This window comes from Gopherus evgoodei, chromosome 9 (genome assembly GCF_007399415.2).
Source record: "Gopherus evgoodei ecotype Sinaloan lineage chromosome 9, rGopEvg1_v1.p, whole genome shotgun sequence".
NCBI lineage: Eukaryota > Metazoa > Chordata > Testudines > Testudinidae > Gopherus > Gopherus evgoodei.
The window spans coordinates 58,203,408-58,224,040 of record NC_044330.1 but is presented as its reverse complement, the minus strand read 5'-3'; the positions used below and the strand labels follow the sequence as shown (position 1 = coordinate 58,224,040).

Here is a 20,633-nt window from a genome sequence, read left to right as displayed (position 1 = left end):
CTTCATGACTTTGCACTTTGTATAATAATTTTCCCCTATGCAGTGAGTACAATCATTTGCCCCATCCAGATCAGAATGGAAGCATTTCACACTCATGCACTGTGCACAGATTTCACTGTCTACACAAGGTGCGAGGCTGTGAGGAACCAGGTGCATGATTTCTAGCTGTGCCGGACAGAATATATTTCCTGCGATACCCTTGTTAGAGGACTGCACTTGATACAGCTTGTTCAAGGCTATGTTGCCAATCCAACCCATCAGAACAGCCTATGCCATTTAGTTTCTTACAAACATAACAAAGCCCTCACCCCATGCTCTGGGTGGCCCAGCACAGTTTCATTCCACAGTGCAATGGCTGGATAGAACAGACTGCTCTTTCAACCCTAACAGATACACACCAGCAAACAAAATAAAAGCCCTCCACAACAAACATCATAATTTTTCCAGTCCTGAATCGTGCCCTCCTCAAGATATTTTTGCAAAAAGAAATTCTGTTTTAGTTAATAAAGCCCAGGTTTTTGTCAAAAAAACAAACAAACTTTTGTTTGGTATTTGGTAACAGTTTTAAACCAAAACACTTTCTTGATAGAAACCTGAAAACTTTCAACAACAATGAACAAATCTTTTTCATCAACCTTTTTGGCAGGAGAAAATAATCATTTCCTGGCCAGGTCTGGTTATCCCGCCCTCTGCATGACAAACACAGAGCTCCTCTGGAATCAATTACATCAGTAAATCAGGATCCTCTGATCAGGAACCTGCAGTGTGTGGAACTAGTTTACTCACTTAATAGAGGGGCAAGGGCCAGATTTGCAAAAGTATTTGATGCAGATAGAAGCCTAGTGGGATATTTAAAAGCTGCTATGTGCCTAAGTACCATTGAGGACTTGGGCCTAAGTGCCTTGGGAAGGTTTGGGGTGACCAGCACTATGGACAGATAAGACATTGTCACTGTTAATAACCATTGCTACTTATTCTTCAGTGTCTTCCTTCCTCCTTTGGAAAAGGAAAGGAGATTCCTCTACCTCTCTGAGGCTCGCAGGCTCCCACTGCCAAAGAGATTGCGGATGGAGCGAGATGCTGGAAGTTTAGCATCTCTGGAGTAGAAGACCATGCAGAAATCTTTGGTGATCACAGCTGGCTGGGTGCAGTTCTCCATCTGCAGTAGGGTGGAGAAAGAGGATGAAGGGAGAATTATGGAGACGGCTTGTAATGAGGCTAACGTCAATTCCTCCCCATCAGTTTGAGTGAGGGATGACAGCATCTGTAATGTTAGTAAAAACCACTGTCTCTGAGTGGTCCATATTCAGAGAGAAGAGCACACTGTGACTAGACAATGGTGATTCCATGGCTTTATCATATGTTATTTCCTAATATACATGCCTCAAACTATGAGGCTGGCCATTCTAGAATGACTCAAGCATGCCCAGGGAAAGTGGATATCAACTGGGGGATTACTTCCTTCCTGCTTTACACTTGGGACTTCGCAAAGGCCAAACTGCCTACTGTATAAAGAATATTCAGCAGAGGCGTGTGGGCTTGATTCTCCACTGTTCCAAGCTATTCTGCTCCCTTGGTCCTGGGTTTCTGCAAGAAGATTTCCCCAACACTCTGATAAAAAGTTTTTGGTTGGGGAGGGCCAACCTTAGAGAAAATGCCTGTCCTCACAGAGTTAATAGCTTGAGAAAAACTAGGCCTAAACCAAGCAAGGGCACTTTAAAATGGGCACTGCCTTTTCAGGAACATGCTCAATGAATGTTAAGTATCCCCCTGCCTTTCCCCAGCTGCTGATAATAACCAGCCCTTTCTTCTCTGTTACATGCAGTGACCTTCTTCTTCGTGTTCCTGATACCAGCTGTCTAGTTTTCAGCATGTCTCCTTCCAGATGCTGCCCAGAGCTAAACTTTCCACCTACCCCAAAACTGCACTGTTTATTTTGTCTGTTAGCACTGGGCCCCATCCCACCAGGTGCTGAGCACCCTTGACTCCCATTGATCTTGCAAGAGGCACTCTGCTCTGCACAGGACCACTCCTGCTGACTGAAGACTTGGCCCAGCCCAACAGCCCTACCCCGATGACAGCACTCTGGCACTGGAAAACAATCATCCGTGTCACTGCAGGGAACTGCTCACCATCTGGAGGAGAACACAAGCTCAGAGAGATGGATACAGCGTGCAGAGAAACACCAAGTGCTGGACTGTCACCTGATAATGCAGCCTGAGGAAGGGCTTGTGTGTAGCTGTGCTGCTCTACGAGCAGGGCATGACTTAGATTCTAGCTTTCTCCCAAGCATTGGTTCTGGTGTGCAGGCTGGCAGGTGGTGCTCTCACTCCCTACCCACCTGCACAAGGTGTGGAGTAGCAGTCTGTATGGGCTTTGGCAATGAGCACCCCTTATGCCCTGTTACTGCCAAAAGCATAGCAATGTTCCCAGCCAAGTCTGATGGTTCTAATTCTGCGCTGCACCTGCAGCTCTGGGTTATCTGGCAGTGTAAGGACTGTCTGCATGTGAGGGATAGTGTACATTGCGCAAACATCTTGAGTTACTTGGAAGAACTGGAGTAGCTCATGCAAGGGACTGGAGTAGAGGGAAGGTGGAAGAACCTTGCTCTCACAGACCATATTGCCTACTCCTTGTGCTGACGGGCAGGTTAAGGAATACTGGAAGGTTCTTGCCTCAATGTAAGCAGACAGGGTAATGAAGATTTTCTCTCTGTAAGGGGTGACTCGGTTCAACAGCAGGGAGTTATGCATGGAGCTGTCCCACGCTGCTTCAAACTGGTAAAATGTTCTGGAAGGAAACAGCAGAGGCCTGGTAAAAACACAACTACACCTTAAGTTAGAGCTGCAGAAACATGTAACATGCACACAGAACACCACATTTGTGACAGATGGGCAGCCATTCTGGAGTTCTCAGGTTCAAGTCAACTCTCAGAAGGAGCAGGCTGAGGGGAATCCCCCTCCCCCTCCCCCAGCTCTGAAAGATATTGTAACATTTCCGTGAGGAAGCTTCATTTGAGGGGTTTGCATTGCAAATTTGAGGAAGAATCTCCTGTGTGGATTAAACATAGACAGAGAAGATTTGAAAGCAGTGGGATGCAGCCTACTGGCAATACTATTGAAATGGGAGAAGTGCGAGAAAGAGGTGGAGGGAGAGCAAGAGAAGGACAGAAAGAAAGCTAGAGGAGGAGATGGAGGAAAGGAAATAGCTGTATCAGCACCAGGTATTGTCTCTAGCCAAAAGAAATGTGCAGCACTCCAGGACCACATCTGTGCAGTTAAATATGGATAACAAACAGGCTTCCTTCCACGCAAAGGAAGAATTACTTTTCTGTGAGCATGGTCAGAACGGAAAAGAGTGAGGATGCTTAGTAGAGTTATTTCTGTCATCTCTCTCAGGCACTTTATGCTCTCTGTGATATTTTTTTTTACCTTTTACCTGACACCAAATCCCACCACTTCCCTTCAAGATTAAGCTGTGAGCTCAAAGTGTCCATCAAAGCTTGGCAGTTAATTCCTTCCTACTGTTCATCTCTGGCACACAGCCACAGGTTCTGAGCCAATTCAGCACTGGCCCAAGCGAGTTCAACTCCAGTGAAGTCAATGGAGCTCCATAGTGTCAGGGTGAATTTGATCCTCCATGTTCTTTGTCCCCTTGCTCCCCCTCATTTAATGTCTGTGCTAAATTAAGGGGGGTAGGCTGACAGAGGAATTGAATATCCATGGTCCCAAAGCATTTAAACATGGGTTTAACTAAAGTACTGCTTAGGTGGCTTTGAAGTCAAGGGGATGTAAGCATGTGCCTAACATTAAGCTTGTGTTTCCATGCTTTGCTGAATAGAGATGGATTTCTGAACCAGGGCCCACGCTCATTCTTTCTAAACACTTCCACTCTGGCCACCAACATATCCACTCATTGTCCCTTTCTCCTGTGAAATTAGCTGCACTGATCTCAAGAAGTAAATATGTGCATATACTGGAATACAGAGCTGGGCTTTTGAGAAGTTTGCCTGCCAAATTAATGCAGTTTTGGGAGAGACAAGCTGGTACCATAAAAGATATCAATCCTGCCCATAGGTAATCAGAACTGGTAGCAACTGTGCTCTGCTGCACTTCCTGAAAACATCTCTTCTAAAGACAGGACTCCCATGAAGGACATCACAGCCTCACAATTCTTGCCCTATCATTTTTAGGGTCAATATTTTCTGGCTGGAACAAATTAAGCTCAGGTCCCAAAATCCCAGACCTGTCCTGGGTCATTAGAACAGGCCACTATGCTGACAGTCTCTTTGTTGAGTACATCTGGCTCTCAGCTCTAGTGTTTAGGGTTTACCTTCCAGCATACTGAAGACTACTTTTGAAAGCCACACTCAGAAGCCAATCAAAGATGACATCTACTCAGGACTCCCCCATATTTCCGTTTGAGCATACTCGAGAAGCCATGATTCAAAATCACTTTCACACAGACGATCCATCATCACAGCTCACCAACACTCAGTGTCAACATAGTCAAACATCTCTTTGACAAGATCCCAAGACTGTTCTTAGAAAACGAATTGTTGGATTGGATCCCACTCTGGGGAGCAGGGAAAGACTCTTGTCAAAGCACATTTGACCATGTTTGTTGATACACTGTTGTTATCTCATTTTAAGCACCACATTGTAAATAACATGAGATAATTGTTCTGGAATATGTCACAAACACTGAAACTAAATGAGAAAGACGAGCACCACTGTCAGAAACAAGTCACCGGAGGTCAGGTAACTCCAAAGGGAAGGTTATAAGATAAGGAAAGGAGGATTATAAGAAAAAGGAGCAAAAAGCAGAGGAACAAGTCCAAGGAGAAAGAGAAAAGCAGAAGGGAACAGACCGAGCAAGTACATGTGAGAAAAGTGAGAGAGAAATACCTAGTGTAATTTCCCAGTGAAATGCTATAAGTGGAAGGCAACCCAAGACACAAACACAAACATACGCACACACAAAGAAATTTAAATGTCAGAAAGCATTGTTCATATGGGGTCTGGTAACAAGGTAACTCCACAGCTCCAGGGGGTGTGGGTGGGTGTGGAGAGATGGCAGTCAGAGCTAGTTGTGAGTTTGCTGCTGGTGGGGAGTCAGGAAGGAAACAAAGATCACATTCTCTGTCCATCCCCATGGTGGTAATGTAATAGGAGGAACCCTGGGCCAGACAGTTTCACAGAACCCTGGATATGCAAAGGATTCCCAGACCCATCCTGCCCACAAAAGGGGAAATTTAGATTCTGTTCATTCAATTAATGGTCTTTCCTACCGTGCTGTATCAACAGATCTCTGCCCTTGCCTGCAGAGAACACCCTCTTTTGTAACAAAAGAGGAACCCATTGTCCGTGCTCCTTGGGGCATGGACTACAGACCCTGTTGAAACTAGGTTCCATTGCCCTTCATGCAGTCAGAAATGGGAAAGATTTTACCATGTATTTTCACTAATAGCACAATAGCCTTTCAGCTCCCTTCCGAGAAAGATGCCATTAGGAGTTCATAATTTCTATCATACTAGTAGGCAACTGATGTTATTAATGTCAAAGACGCACCATCTTAAAGAGCCACAGACATGGCATGCTGTGTGGTTGAGAACTTGGGACTAAATATGCACCTTTTAAATGTAAGGGTGAGCAATGAGCAGTGCAGATCTTGTGAGAAACAAATGGGACCCTCAGCATATATACCTACTGCTGTGACTGCTCTTTCATCTAGATGCCCCAAGGCAACCATTTGTTTTGAGAGCTCCTTCCCACCCATTAGACCAAAAATCAATTTCAGCCCTATTCCCTCTGGAGAGGGGAAGGGTACCCAGTTTCCAATCATTCAAATTCAGAGTTTCTGCCAATGCACTATGATCCTGAGTTGCAATCCCCTTGCTGTTCCAGTCCAGGGCCTCTCTTGAATTGGGTCTCTCAATCCCAACAAAACTGCACCGAGTAGTCATGTGGTTTTGCAATATATCAAAATGTGGTGGATGAGGCCACCACACCCCCTTTTCACTTGTTAGCTGATCCAAAATTTGCACGTAGCAGGGTAGTCACCTGTTCCCTGGTCTGAAAAAGGTTACAACCAGCCTGGAGAGACAGCTGGGGCTGCGAGCTAAAATCTAGGCTGATTGGGGAAGCAGCCACAGCTGAGCCACACCCCAATCAGACCTCAGCTGGCCCTGATAAAAGGGCTATGAGCCAGGAGGGAGAAGGACCTGGTTGCTTGGAAGAGAAGGGTACTTGAGACACAGCAGTGCTGGGGAAAGGGAGGAGGAGCTGGGGAGCTCCAGCCTGGCAACTCCCCAGGCTGCAGGCCTTGATAGAGGCCTATGCAGGTACGGGGGCTGGGAGGAGCAGCCTGGGCTTAGGCAGAGACAGCTGGTCTGACCCCCACTTGCCAATGATGAGTGGCCTTTTACAGACTGCAGTCTGCCTCAGTGAGTGGGGGCTAGATGATGACTGGCAGTAGCCACTGAGGCAAAGTGGGGATAGAGGATTCGGGGTTCCCCTGGGATGGGAGACCCAGACTGTGGGTTACTCCTGGGGCAGGATAAGGGGCACCGGGGTCCAGGAGGGACATGGGGGCCAGAGGCAGGCGAGACACCAGCCAACAGAGGGTGCTCCAAGCGGAACAAGAGCTAAATCCTGACATGACCAGCAGGAGGTGCCACACCAGTGAGTTGTCACATTGCTACAGGTCCCCAGACTAGTGAATTAGCCCAATGCACCGTGGAAGTTCTGTCATTGCTCATTCATGCATGCTTTCAATCCTGAAGCCAACAGCTTCTTCATATCGCAGAAAGAAGTTAAGGATAACTTGCAGTAGACTGAGCAAACTGTTATTCCAACAAAGAGAACAAGGGACTCTAGTGCAAGTTGTTTTTAAAAGTAAATAGTGTATTTTGCAATGCGCTTCCCTAAAGAAACCAAATCAACCAGTCAAATGTTGTAAAGGACAAACCATGTCCCTTCTTTCCTCCCCCCCTTACCCCACTGCCATACTGGAAAGACATTCTGATGTGCCTGCTCTGGTATGATCCCACTGGTTAGGGCCTGAGCAGGGCTGGCCTTACCATGAGGTGAACTGAGGCAACTGCCTCAGGTGCCAGACTTGTGGGGGGGGCACCACTAGGACCCAGAATGTAGAGAATGATGTCTGTTGCTGGTGCATATGTATTCTCTCTTCTCTAGATGCACAGAGATGGTGGAGTGCTGTGCTGGAGAAAGGAGGGCACAAGAGACATAACAGGCAGGCAGGAGAAAAGGTGAGAAGGACTAACAGAAAAAAGCAGGAGCTGCAGGAACAGAGAGGAGGAGGAACCTCTTATGTACCTCTCTAGCACTCCCAGGAGCCTGGATTGATTAACACCAGCTTCTCAGGGAGCTTCCTGTTTCCTGCTGCTTCCCTGAACCCACTTGAGGAGAACAGGCAGTCAGCTGAAGTAGTAGGAGCGAGTTAGGTCCTTAAGACACTGACCTCTTCCCTCATTCAGGCCCTACTACCACCAGCCTGCTTATCTGTCCCCTTCAACTGAGTGTTGAGAGCCACTGGGCCAGCATTCAGAAAAAGAAAGAAAGCAAAGGAAGCTTTTCTATCTAAGCAGGAAGGAGCTCTCCTGAGATACATAGACACAAATGTTCATGGTGAGCCTTCCCACCCCAGTGAGGATGTGAGTGGTGAGGAGATGCCTGATCTTCCAGTTAGTCAGAGTGCAGGTGCCCTGGCAGCTACTGTAGCATCCATATCTCCATCTCAAATGGATGCAACCAGGCACATTTCTGAAGAAAAATGTAGATCAGAGAAGAGTGTGGTGGAGGCGCAAGAAACAGCTGCTGCTGAGTTTTGTTCCTTAAGTTTAGATGATCTAAACTAGGACTGTGGACCCACTTGAGCAGTAGCCTGATGGACTTCCTTGTACTGCATGGGCCACAGCAAGTGAAAAACATCATGCTCCCCAAAGACATGAAAATAGAAGTTTCCATTCAACACATTACTGGTATGAAATCCCCAATGATGACAAAGTAGAGAGGCCATGGCTTATGTACTCAAAAACCCAGAATGCTGCATACTGTTTTTGTTGCAAACTCTTCCAGTCTAATGTTCCAGCCACATTGGGTTCTACAGGAACAAAGAACTGGAAAAATCTAGGCAGCAAATCACTAGAAAGCATTCCATAAGTGGAAAGAGCTTGAGATGAGACTAAGTTAAAGGCCACCATAGATGATCAGCATCAAGAGAAGATTGCATTAGAGTCTTTTTACTGGCAAAATGTTCTGAAAAGGCTCATAGCCATTGTGAGAATGCTTGCTACCCAAAACCTAGCACTGCGTGGCACTTCAGATCAGCTGTATGTGCCAAACAATGGAAACTTCCTTAAAATTGTGGAGCTGATGGCTGACTTTGATGCTGTACTCCAGGAGCAACTAAGAAGAGTTACCACCCAAGAAATGTACACACACCACTTCTTTGGAAAAACAATTCAAAATGGGATCATACAGTTACTGGCAACAAAAGTCAAACAGAAGTTTGTGGCAGATTAGAAGTCAGCAAGATATTACTCTGTTATTCTGGACTGCACATCTGCATCAGCCATACGGAACAAATGACTTTGATGGTGCGTTCTGTAACAACAACAGAACCTAGTGAAAATGTCCCTGCAATGGTGACTGTCAGAGAGCATTTTCTAGAATTTATTGACATTGATACTACAGGAGCTGGTATGACAAATGTGCTTCTTAAAAAGCTGGAAGATACAGGAATTGCGATAGCTGACAGGAGAGGTCAGGGCTACGATAATGGTGCCAGCATGACAGGAAAGAACAGAGGAGTGCAGACACGGATCTGAGAGTTAAACCCTCAAGCTTTTTTTGTCCTGTGCAGTTCTCATTCATTGAACTTGATGGTCAGTGATGCAGCATCAGCGTCTAGTGAGGCTGCTGAATTTTTTAATGTAATTCAAAGCATCTATGTATTTTTCTCTGCATTAACTCATTAATGGCAAATTTTGAAGCAACATCTGGGAACACCCTCTCTGACACCGAAACCACTGAGTGCCACACGATGGGAAAGTCGAGTGGAGGCGATAAAGCCTATCAAACACCAAATTGGGAAGATAGATGATGCCATAGTTGCCATTATGGAGGATAATGCTATGACAGGAACTGTTCATCGGAGGACAGTGGCAGAGGGAAATGGAATCACCAGAAACATACATAACTTCAAATTTCTGTGTGGCTTAGTGTTGTGGCACGACATACTGTTTGAAATAAATGTTGTAAGCAAGAGACTCCAAGGTGTTGACCTTGATCTATGTGAGGCAATGGAACAAATGGACAAAGCAATGTCATACCTACAGTCTTACTGGTCAGATAAGGGATTTCAAAACGTTCTGAAGAGTGCAAAGAAGTTGGCAGAGGAACTTCACACTGAAGCTATTTTCCCATCCATTCAAGAATACAAGAGTCATCGAAGAAGACATTTTGATTATGAGGCACGGGATAATCCCATAAGACTCCAAAGAACAATTCAAAATTGAATTCTTTAACCAGGTGCTAGATTGTGCAATACAGTCAGTTGAAGAACATTTCATGCAGCTCAAGGAACACAGCAGTGTATTTGGGACATTGTATGATATTCCCAAACTCCTCAATATACCTGAAGAAGACCTACACCAGCAATGCAGGGCACTAGAGACAGTGTTAACACATGATGACACGTGCAATATTGATGCGATTGATTTAGGTGATGAACTGAAAGCCCTTTCAAGATACATTCCAGCAGAATCAACTCCAAAGGCTGTTCTGGAATATATGTGCACAAATAAGATGACCACCCTCTTTCCAAATTATTTTGTTGCTCTGCACATACTTCTAACACTTCCTGTAATAGTTGCCAGTGGACAAAGCAGCTTCTCCAAGCTGAAGTTGTTAAAAACACATCTACGCTCCACAATGACAGAAGAGAGGCTGGTCAGCCTTGCAAGCATCTCAATAGAGCATGAGCTGGCCCAGACTGTGAACCTTCAGGAAGCAGTTCAAATCTTTGCAACCAAGAACGCATGGAAAGCACCACTTTAATTATTCAAACAGATGAAAATGCCAGTGTTTACTATGCAGACAAGAAAAGTTACCTTTGCTGTTCAGATGTTTGGAAGTTAAGTGTTACTTAACATTTTTGAACAAGACATTTTAAGTTGTTAGTTCTCCTTTATTGGGGTAGGTAACAGAGCAGTACCATGAGAGGAGTAGAACAGGAAGAAGGCAGAATTTAGATCTTTCAAAGTTTTGGCCCAAGCGAGGGGGTAGGGGGTCGTCATTTCAGCTCCCTGCCTCAGGTGCCAAAATGTTATGGGTCGGTCCTGGGCCTGAGGTGCAGTTATGGGGTAGGATTTCAACACTTTCCCATAGCATGTGTTGAATTCCACCACAAGAGTCTGTGGCAAATCCCCTTGCAAAGAGCTGAGAACCAGAAAGAGCTGGCATCTCCCACCCATGCTCTGGTTTGGTGGCACAAAGGGGCTGTAAGATAGGCTTACTGAGCCAGCTGAGCATCCCCAGGGAGGGAATCCCTGGGGGGCTAAAGCTATGTTGCCACTACACTAGCCACTCCCATAGCCCTCACTGCAGGGGATGTTACCAGCGAGGGGCCTAGCCAGAGCATTCAGGAAAGGCCTGGCTGGCATGATGACACCCTAGAGGCCAAACTATGGGTGGAAAGCCACCTTTGACCCCCATGACCCTGGCGATGGGTCCTGCCCTGAGCACAAAGCTTGAGCAGACCAGACACCCAGATGTTACTTAGGCAATAATATTGTATTAGTCAAACAAAATATTGTGAGCCTGATTTCGATGTTAGTTTCACCAGTGTAAATCGGAAAACTGAATTCAGTGGCAGGGCACTGGGGTAAATGAGATCACAGTGATACCCAATATTTGAAAAACTCTTAATAGTTCCAAATGCACAATGGCCATGTGACTTGTCTGTAATTAAAGAAGAGCTTACTTGGCAATAGATATGAGCTGCATAGTAATTGCCTTGGAAGCGAATGCATATTGATTTATGAGACAGAAATCATCATGTCCTGTATTTAACAAGTAATGCAAAGCTCCACAAATGCCATGGAAAGCAAGAGCACTTGCATAATAAAAATCCTGCTGGATTTTCAAAGTAGAATTAAAAACAAAATCTAAATCTAAACCCAAGTGGAATAAAGAGTCTCCCCTTTCTCCACTAAAAAGAATGATGGCAGAGTTTCATTTCTAATTTAAAACTTGATTCTGAAACACTTTACTCATCAAAGGAAATCAGTCTCTAGTAGCTAGGAATATTTTAGATTCGGGGTTACGAGTTTTGTAGGCCATAGGAGACTTTGCTCTCAGTCCCTGTACTGGCTTCCACAGATCTTTTTCTAATGTTACTCCTGCTGTAAATGGGTAACTGCAAGATAAAGAATCAGACCAAAGACTAAGGATTCAGTAAAAGGCATCTCAGGTAGCTAGTCCATTACTCCTTTTCACAAATCTAACCTAGGGGTAGGAAAAAAAACACTCCAAAATCAAGTATCCAGGCTGCTGGTGCCCTTTACTCTGCCTCTGATGGCTAAAGAGTTAATTCGCCAAAACCCACTGAAATCAAAGAAAACTCCCACCAACTTCAAGTTTTGGATCAGGCCCTTAGTGCTTAAATTCACTGCCCAAAACTTTTGTTTGCTGAGAGTTACGGCTGAAGAGCAGTGCCTCATACCCTTCCAGAACAGCAATTCTTAGGTCCCTGCACAGCAGGCAATTCAGAGTTAAAGTGCACACCAGTCCCACTCCCCAACCTTAACTCTGCCCTCATTGAGTGATGCCCCAGTCTGCCCCATCACATATGATGACCTCTATCTTTCCAGGAGATACAGAGCACTGTGGGGACACTGGGAGAAACTGTCAGACCATGTCCTCACTAAGGCAAAATAATAATGTAGGTCAGGCTTAGTGAGCAATAGCTGACTATGACTATGCCTGACCTGAACTATTTCACCTGTTCTGCACATACCACCTCATAGCTGCCAGATGTCACCACCCTTGATCCTTGTCTTAAGGAGTCCCTCTGGAATATCATCTGTGATACTACACCCCATATTCATCATGGGATATTAAATGATTATAGCATAATTATAGGGGGAGGGGTAGCTCAGTGGTTTGAGCATTGGCCTGCTAAACCCAGGGTTGTAGGTTCAATCCTTGAGGGGGCCACTTAGGGAACTGGAGTAAAAATCTGTCTGGGGATTGGTCCTGCTTTGAGCAGGGGGTTGGACTAGATGACCTTCTGAGGTCCCTTCCAACCCTAATCATCTATGATTTGCTGAATACAATTCCTATTTGTATGCATGTATCATTTTTGTATTTGAAGATATGAATATTGACTATGTATCAGTATTTCCAGAGTAAGCACATTTGAGAACACTCACAGCTAGCATGTCAGGTACAACAGTGAAGGTAAACAATGCTGATGGCCCATCAGCAAAGACAATGGACCATGGAAGAGCTTAGCCTTCCTGAGATTGCTCCAGCCAGCCTGTAAGTACTGGCTGCTTTTACTCAGCAGGATATGCAAGGGCATGTGACCAGACCACATGACACTGAACTCCATTTTGATACTTGTATTCTTCCACAAGCTGGTCAGGGAACTGAGTTTTGGAACAAAGGGTTCCTGCCATATGGTAAAGCTATATAAGGTGGGATGAGACATCATCTAGTGCCCTCACTTCCCACACAAGAGAACTCCTGGAAACACTCAAGGAAAAGACTGAACTGGGAGAAGTGCTGGTCCCAGGTTAAAAGGATTTCTAGCTAGTGTATGGAAACCTGGTGAACTGCTTGTATCATCAGCCAGGGTGAGAAATTGCTAATTCATATCCAATCTATCTAGTATGTTAGGCTTAGTTTGTGTTTTGTTTATTTGCTAGGCAACCTGCTTTGATCTGTTTGCTATCACTTATAATCACTTAAAATCTATCTTTTCTACTTAGTGAATGTGGGTGTTTTTCTTTATCTAAACCAGGGAGCCTTTGAGTGAAGTGTCTGGGGAAAAATCTCAGCTTGGTTAACACAGGCTTGTGGCATATCCTTCCCACATCGAGCAGAAGGTGAACTTTATTAAGGAGCATACATTGTACCCTGTATGATGGTATTGTGATGGTTGGTGCCACTCATAAGGCTTTATAAAAATGTGTGTGTGTGTGTATAATATGTATAATATAACTAGAATGTGTTGTATGCTATATATGCCATGTAACACATCTCTGTAAAGGTTATGATCTACTAAATCTATTAATCCTATTTGTAGGCATGTCTCATTTGTGTATTTGAAGTTATGAATATTGGCTGCATACTTGTTTGATTCTAAGTAGGCTGTAGTGAAGCAGTTGGTCAGCTTCCTAAGAAAAGACTCAGTAAGTGCCCAGTCAAGAAATACTTAACATTTGAGCTTTCCCAGGAATGTGGCTTGGCTGGTAAGGAACTCAGTCATGCATGGACATGTGATTTGCCTAGGTGACTCCAAAACTCCATTTTGTAGCTGGACTTTGCATAGGAGAGAGGAGGGGGTCTCCACCCACAAGAGAGAGTCTATTTAAGCCAGTGAAAGCCCCCTCCATTTGGTCTTCAGTTGGCTAAAGAGAGGGTCTCTCCACCCTCAAAGATAACTGAAAGAAACTGGAACAATGGACAGTGACTGCAAAGGGTGTGAGTGATTGCTGGACCAAGACTAAAAGGAGATTAGTCTGTAAAAGGAAGCATTCTGGAACTGGTGAGGATCTTATCTGTATTCAGTTCCTAACTGTGTTAGACATAGACTTGCATGTTCTATTTTATTTTACTTGGTAGTTCACTTTGTTCTGTCTGTTACTACTTGGAATCACTTAAATCCTACTTTCTGTACTTAATAAAATCACTTTTTACTGATTGATTAACCCAGAGCATGGTGTGTTTGTGGGGAACAGCTGTGCATACCTCTCTATCAGTGTTATAGAAGACTAACAATTTGAGTTTACCCTGTATAAGCTTTATACAGGGTAAAACGGATTTATTTCGTTTTTAGACCCCATTGGGAGTTGGACATCTGAGTGTTAAAGATAAGAACACTTCTGTAAGCTGCTTTCAGTTAAGTCTGCACCTTTGGGGCAAGTAATTCAGACCCTGGGTCTGCGTTGGAGCAGACAGGCCTGTCTGGCTCAGCAAGACAGGGTGCTGGGGTCTCAAGCTAGCAGGGAAAGCAGGAGCAGAGATAGTCTTGGCACGTCAGGTGGCAGCTCCCAAGGGGGTTCTGTGATTCAACCTGTCACAGTGGTGTAGTAGGCAGGATCTGCACACAGCTGATTGCTTAGAGTTAGGTAGTGATTTTAAGTGAGTTTTAAGTATGGTGCCTGGAGAACAGACATAGTGGTTACTGGTTTGTTATTTTCTGTTTGCTTAATTTGGGCAAGGAAAGTAGGGACAAAAAAGGAAGCAAAACAAATAAGATTAAAGATCAGAAAAAGCTAAAACTATACAAGTTGCAAATTGCCCAGAAAAGCTGAACACTGGGTGCAGGGCAAGTCTCTGTTAACTGAGAATCCCTTGAGTTGAGTGTATCCCAGCTTTCAGCGAACTGCAGAGGGTTGTGGCCCAGCACAAGAAAGCAGGAAAATGACGACCAGTGAAGCAGCTTCTAAACTAGAGCTGGCTAGGCTGGATGCAGAAAAGAAGGGAAAGGACCGGGAGTTTCAATTGAAACTCAAAGAGCAGAGAAGGCAGGGAGATGGCTGCCCACCAAAGAGCAATGGAGGCAGAAGAGGCTGCCCACAAGAAAGCTATGGAGGCTGAAACAGCCAGGGCGGAGGCAGAAACAGCCAGGACGGAAGCTGCCCACAAAAGAGCTATTGAGGCCCAAAAGCATGAACTGGCTGTTATGGGGTTGAGGGGACAAAACCCTTCAGCTGGTGGATCAACTTCCCCAAAAATCCACAAATGCAAGTGACTATGTCCACAGTTATGAATCCAGCGATATTGTCAAATATTTCTTCATCTTTGAAAGACTGTGCACTCTCCATTAAATTCCTGAAGATCAAAAGATAACCACATTGGTAGCAAAATTGACTGGCAGAGCTCTGGACATATTCAATAAGACGCCTATTAATGATGCTTCAAACTAGGCAAATTTAAGGAACTGGTTTTAAAACAGTTTCAGGTTACACCTCAAACCTACAGGGTTAAATTCAGAAGTCTTAAGAGGGGATCTGGATTAAGTAATGTAGCTTATGTAAATGAAAAAAGAGGTTTGGTAAATAAGTGGGTGAGGGGGAAATGCATTACAAGTTTGGAAGAAATGTGTGATTTAGTTACTCAGGAACAATTCCTGAATATGTTCAGTGATGACATAAAACAGTGTTTGTGGAACAAAAAGATGGATGCAGTAGGTGAATTAGCTGGGTATGCAAACTCTTATGAGAAAGCACAAGCTGCAATCAAACATAAACCACTGGCAGAGGTACAGGGTTGGGGGGAAAGCAGAATCACCTTTTTATCCCTGGGGGAGGTGAACACCCAGCTTCCTTTTTCCCATTCCCCTGTTACTCGTCCCAAATTTCCTGTGCAAGCAGAGAAGCCCAGGAGGTTCTCTCACTGTAAGTACACGGAGCACCTGAGGAATAGGCGTCCCTTGCTGAGCGGGAACAAGCAGCAAGTAACACACAAAACTGCTACTTCTCAGAGCACAGCTTCTGCCTCTTTCCACACAAGATTTGTAAAGCTTGCTTCCACACAATCAACCAGTGAGCATATGCATGCTGTTAAACTGAATGGAAAAGTGCTTCTTGGCCTAAGAGATACGGGTACTAAGATTTTTGTGGTCAGGAGGGACCTGATCCAGGAGAAGGATTTATTGCCTGGGAAACTAGCAGAATTGGAGCTGCTGGGGGGGTTACAAAGTCCTTGCACCATCAGCTAAAGTACACATGCAAACTGGGGGTTTACAGGCTGAACTGACCATTTCAATGGTTGCACACAATTTTGCACAGTTTCTACTGGGAAACGATTTCTTTAATGTGGCTGAATCTGTCCCAAGTTGGTTAGCAGTGAAAACAAATCTTGTGCTAAAAGTCCCAGGGTGGGGGTGAAGTCACATGGACTGCTAGGGGAACAGAAAAGTGCCTCTTAGATTCCTCTATAGCAGTAAAGAATGCAGGTTTGGGGGCAGGGATGGTTGTAGCCAGTTCTTGTAGCCCTGGGTTTCAAGGCAAGTCCCAGAGGGGCTGGACAAAGCCAGCTCTTGTCCCGTAATCAGCTCCCTGGGGGAGGGGGGTTTACCACCTTATAGCAGGAGGGCCACCCTAGCTGCTGACTGCCAGAAAGTTGCAGGTCAGCAGGAAGCAGGGCCTGACCTGGGGTGCAGAGAGACATGTGTCCCAAAAGTGGAAGTTGGGGTCCTGGTGATTGCTGGCAAGCGCAACTTGAGTGAAAAGGAAGGAATTTTGCTGGCCAGTGAAGAGTCTGTCATAGCAGGTAGCTGTGAGACCACAGCTGGACCAGGGTCACCTTCCCTTTTGGGGGACACAAGTCTCTGGCCCAGAGGGGATCCCAAAGATGAAAGTCCAGACGGAAGCAGGGGGGTGTGTGTAAAGTCCGCCCACCTTTTGTAGGGAGTATCTTTCCCAGGAGGAGGGTGAAAAGTCTGCATTTAAAATGCCAGACCCCTCTCCTGCGAATCAGGTTTTAGGAAAAACTGGGGGTCAGATCTCTGGGAGGAGAGAGTCCATCTCGCTGACCTGTTGGGAACAGAAAGTGGGGTTTTACCAAACCAAGGCACTCCATTGAAAGATGATGTTCTTGCAAAGCTTGTAAGGGATAAAACTGTCTCTTCAAGACAGGAGAGGGGAAATCTCTGCATGGGTGAAACTTCACAAGAGAGTGGTGTCCAGTCCAGAGAAATTCTGGAGGGATGGTCCGAGGGCAGGCATGGTTGCAGTACACCCTTTCCTTGCCAAAGCCTCAAACACATGCCTGAATTAAAAGCCTGCTCCACAGAGGCAAAAAAATCCTTCTGTACTTAATAAACTTGTTCCATTGTTTTATCTGCACCAGTGTGCTTGGACTGAAGTGTCTGGAAAACTCCATTTGGGATAACAGGATTTGTATGTATCATGATTAGGGGGCTGGAGCACATGACTTATGAGGAGAGGCTGAGGGAACTGGGATTGTTTATTCTGCAGAAGAGAAGAATGAGAGGGGATTTGATAGCTGCTTTCAACTACCTGAAAGCGGGTTCCAAAGAAGATGGATCTAGACTGTTCTCAGTGGTAGCAGATGACAGAACAAGGAGAAAAGGTCTCAAGTTGCAGTGGGGGAGGTTTAGGTTGGATATTAGGAAAAACTTTTTCACTCAGAGAGTGGTGAAGTACTGGAATGGGTTACCTAGGGAGGTGGTGGAATCCCCTTCCTTAGAGGTTTTTAAGGTCAGGCTAAACAAAGCCCTGGCTGGGATGATTTAGTTGGGAATTGGTCCTGCTATGAGCAGGGGGTTGGACTAGATGACCTCCTGAGGTCCCTTCCAACCCTGATATTCTATGATTTTCTAATAATAAATGACAGACTTTAGATGAACTTGTGTTGTCCAGGCGTGTTCTGGGCAGCACAAGATGCACATTTCTGCGGGAATGTCTGAGACTGAAAATTTGGTGGTGTTACCCTGCACTGTAATTCAAGAATGGCTGTCTACGGCACTCACCCAGTAAAACTGGGAGTGATTTACACACTGGAGGCTCTGTGAGCAGACCAGAAGTCATTGCTCACAGCGAGGCAGTATAAAAGGCACCCCAGGCTGGGGAACTGAGGGGACACAGCTGTTCAACAGTCCAGACTGTACCCTGGGTAATGTCACAATCCCATCCTCCCCCGAGAAGTCTGTTGCGTTGTTGTAGTCATGCTGCTCCCAGCATATGATCAAGACAAGATATGCAAAGTAATATATTTTTAATTGGACCAACTTCTGTTGGTGGAGGGTACAAGCTTCCAGCCTTCACAGAGCTCTTCAGGGATATTACTTCGCCCACCTTGTCTCTCTCAACATGGGAAGCATGAGACAGAGCAAGAGGGCCAATCAAAGGTCCCTTCTCCACAATTTTTTGGCTTTTTATAGTCTCATCTTTCCACTTCTCCCATCTCCTCTTCCTAGTTTTTGATGCCTGCTTCTGTATTTCCAGCACCCCTACCACAATGGTGTATATATAGCATCTACACATATCTATATATCCCCCCAGTCTCCCCTGTGCACCTATTTCCCTATAGCCTCCCCTCTGCCTTTATATCTCTGCTTTTCCTCCACTCCTCCCCACAAGTGAGCAGTTTATTAATGATATTGACAGGCACCAGTTACCCTTTGCTGGCAGGTGCCCATTAGTTATGGAACTGGGAACTTTTCTTTAAACAAAATTAAATTACATGCAAAAAAACCCACAATTATCTGACAACTATGCACAGTTAGGCATTCAAAAGCATGTACAGAGGGCCATATCCCCAAATGGTATAAATTGGCACAGCTCCACTGACTTCAATGGGCCAGATCCCCCTTGGAGTAAACTGGCTCCACTAAAGTCAATTCAATAGTAAAACTATTACACAGTAATAAGATGACCCCAGGATCCCTTCAGGCTGTGATCATATCAAGATTTGACTCTGAGAAGAGAGTGCGTTAACTTACAGTTCCAAACACTTTCCTCTGGTAATGCCCAAAGAACAAGGGGCCAGCCCTTCAGCTGGTGTAAACCTGCAAGAGAGCCATGCTGCTCTACACCATTTGAGGATCTGGCCTGTTATCTCTCTTCAGCAGTCAGACAATCAGACCAGATGATCTGATGATGATGGGCTGAAGGGGGGTAGGATAGCTCAGTGGTTTGAGCATTGGCCTCCTAAACCCAGGATTTTGAGTTCAATCCTTGAGGGTGCCATTTAGGGATCTGGGGCAAAAATCTGTCCAGGGATTGGTCCTGCTTTGAGCAGGGGGTGGACCAGATGACCTCCTGAGGTCCCCTCCAACCCTGATATTCTATGATAATAATCCTTTCTGAGCTTAAAAACTTTAGGGCCTGATTTTCAGTTATGCCAAGGCCCGGTTATACTGATCTGGCAGTAGAAAGGGGCCTTAAAATGGGTGTTCACTTAAAGGCCCCATTAAATTTGCAGAGAGATGCTAATGGGCCTTAGCAAAACTGAGAATTCAAGCCAGTGAATCTGTGACTCCACAGAGGTTTCTTTGCTGGAAATTCTGTCAAGCAGGCCAGAGATTAATAAGCTTGGGTGAAATCATGCCTCACTGGAGTCAATGGCAAAACTCCCACCAACTTCAGTGGAGCCAGGATTTCAACTGTTATGTCCCTTCTTTCTACATGCAGCTTGTAGATTGCTCCCAAGCTCAGCTACGTTGCTTCCATTTCTCTCCCCTTTCTATCTTTCATACGGTATCTTTTCCAAAGTGCCCTACCCATCCACGCACTGCAGTCCAGCCTCTCATGCAGCCTGGGTCAGCTCCCAGCAACCCAAAACGCTCCTGGGCCCAAGCTGGGAGAGGGTACAAGAGGGGGCAGGATGGTCTTTGCCAAATGTCACAAAGTTACAACAGCAGCAAAATCGAAGGAAAAGCCAGCCAGAGGAACAGAGGCTAACGAGAGAGTGATCCAAACAAACAGGGAAGCCCAAGGGACAGAAACGGAACAAAAGAGCAACCCAGAGACGTGGAAGAGAAAGGGAAGCCAGTGGATGGAGTGTCTGGAAATTTCAGTTCTGTCTCTGAAGGGGAGGAAGAGTGCCAAGGAGGGGAGAGGAAGTGAAGAAAAAAACCCAAGGGAAACAAATACTACCTAGGCATATCCGAATCAAGAAACTGCCTGCAAAAACACAAAACAATCACATGGTTAGTGTGGGTTCAAATGGAGGGCGGCAGCAGCAGCAGCAGCATTGTAAGGAAGTGATTCAGACGCCTAATGCCTCCACGCAGCCCCTGCTGCCCTTCCTTGCCTCATGCAGGGCAGCAGGGTTGCAGCCAAGGGGCCTTACACCTTGTAGGCATGCGTGGATGTGTGAGCAGCGTGCCGAGGGGCAACAGCCGTGGCCTGCGTTGTTGTTTGGGGAGTTGTAAAGGGGAAGAGACCTGATCCCCTTCCTGACAGTGGTGACAGAGTATGAACAAGAAACATCCTTATCTCAGCTGGCTAGAGTGAGGAGGAGGAGAGACAATCTTAGCTACAGGGGCTATTTGCAGTGGAAACCTAAAGCATGCCTGAGCCTGTGGGGGAAAAGTCTGGGGCTGCTGGCATTACAGGCTAAAGCCAACTCCTTGAGGGCCTAGCTAACACCTCCAAAGTGAGGCCTTTTCTGGTTCTCATCAGGAACAACTTACATTGAAACATCCGTGGTGGGGGAGAAGGGCAGTCCAGGGGATGGGCCCAGGGCCTGCTTGCTGCAATGAGGACTGAAGGACACACAAGAGCAAAGCAGGGAGCAAAAGCAGTTCAGAAAGAGGGTTAGACGCATCCCATTCAATTGGCTCTTATCCCTTTGTCCCTACATCCAGGGTCTCCCCACGGCTAGGGCCAAACCAAGCAAAAAGCC

At 45.7% G+C, this 20,633-nt stretch overlaps 1 protein-coding gene across 11 annotated transcripts in view; it reads right to left on the bottom strand.

Moving 5' to 3' along the window:
* KIF1A (kinesin family member 1A) overlaps positions 1–20,633 on the bottom strand; it is a 181,620-nt gene that overhangs the window by 17,450 nt on the left and 143,537 nt on the right. For all 11 annotated transcript variants that reach the window (XM_030575581.1, XM_030575583.1, XM_030575589.1 and 8 more), the window contains 2 exons: positions 2,676–2,790; positions 1,026–1,159 (listed from right to left, as the gene is read on the bottom strand). In XM_030575581.1, the coding sequence (XP_030431441.1) occupies positions 1,026–1,159; positions 2,676–2,790 (249 nt within the window). The remainder of the gene's footprint in view (positions 1–1,025; positions 1,160–2,675; positions 2,791–20,633) is intronic.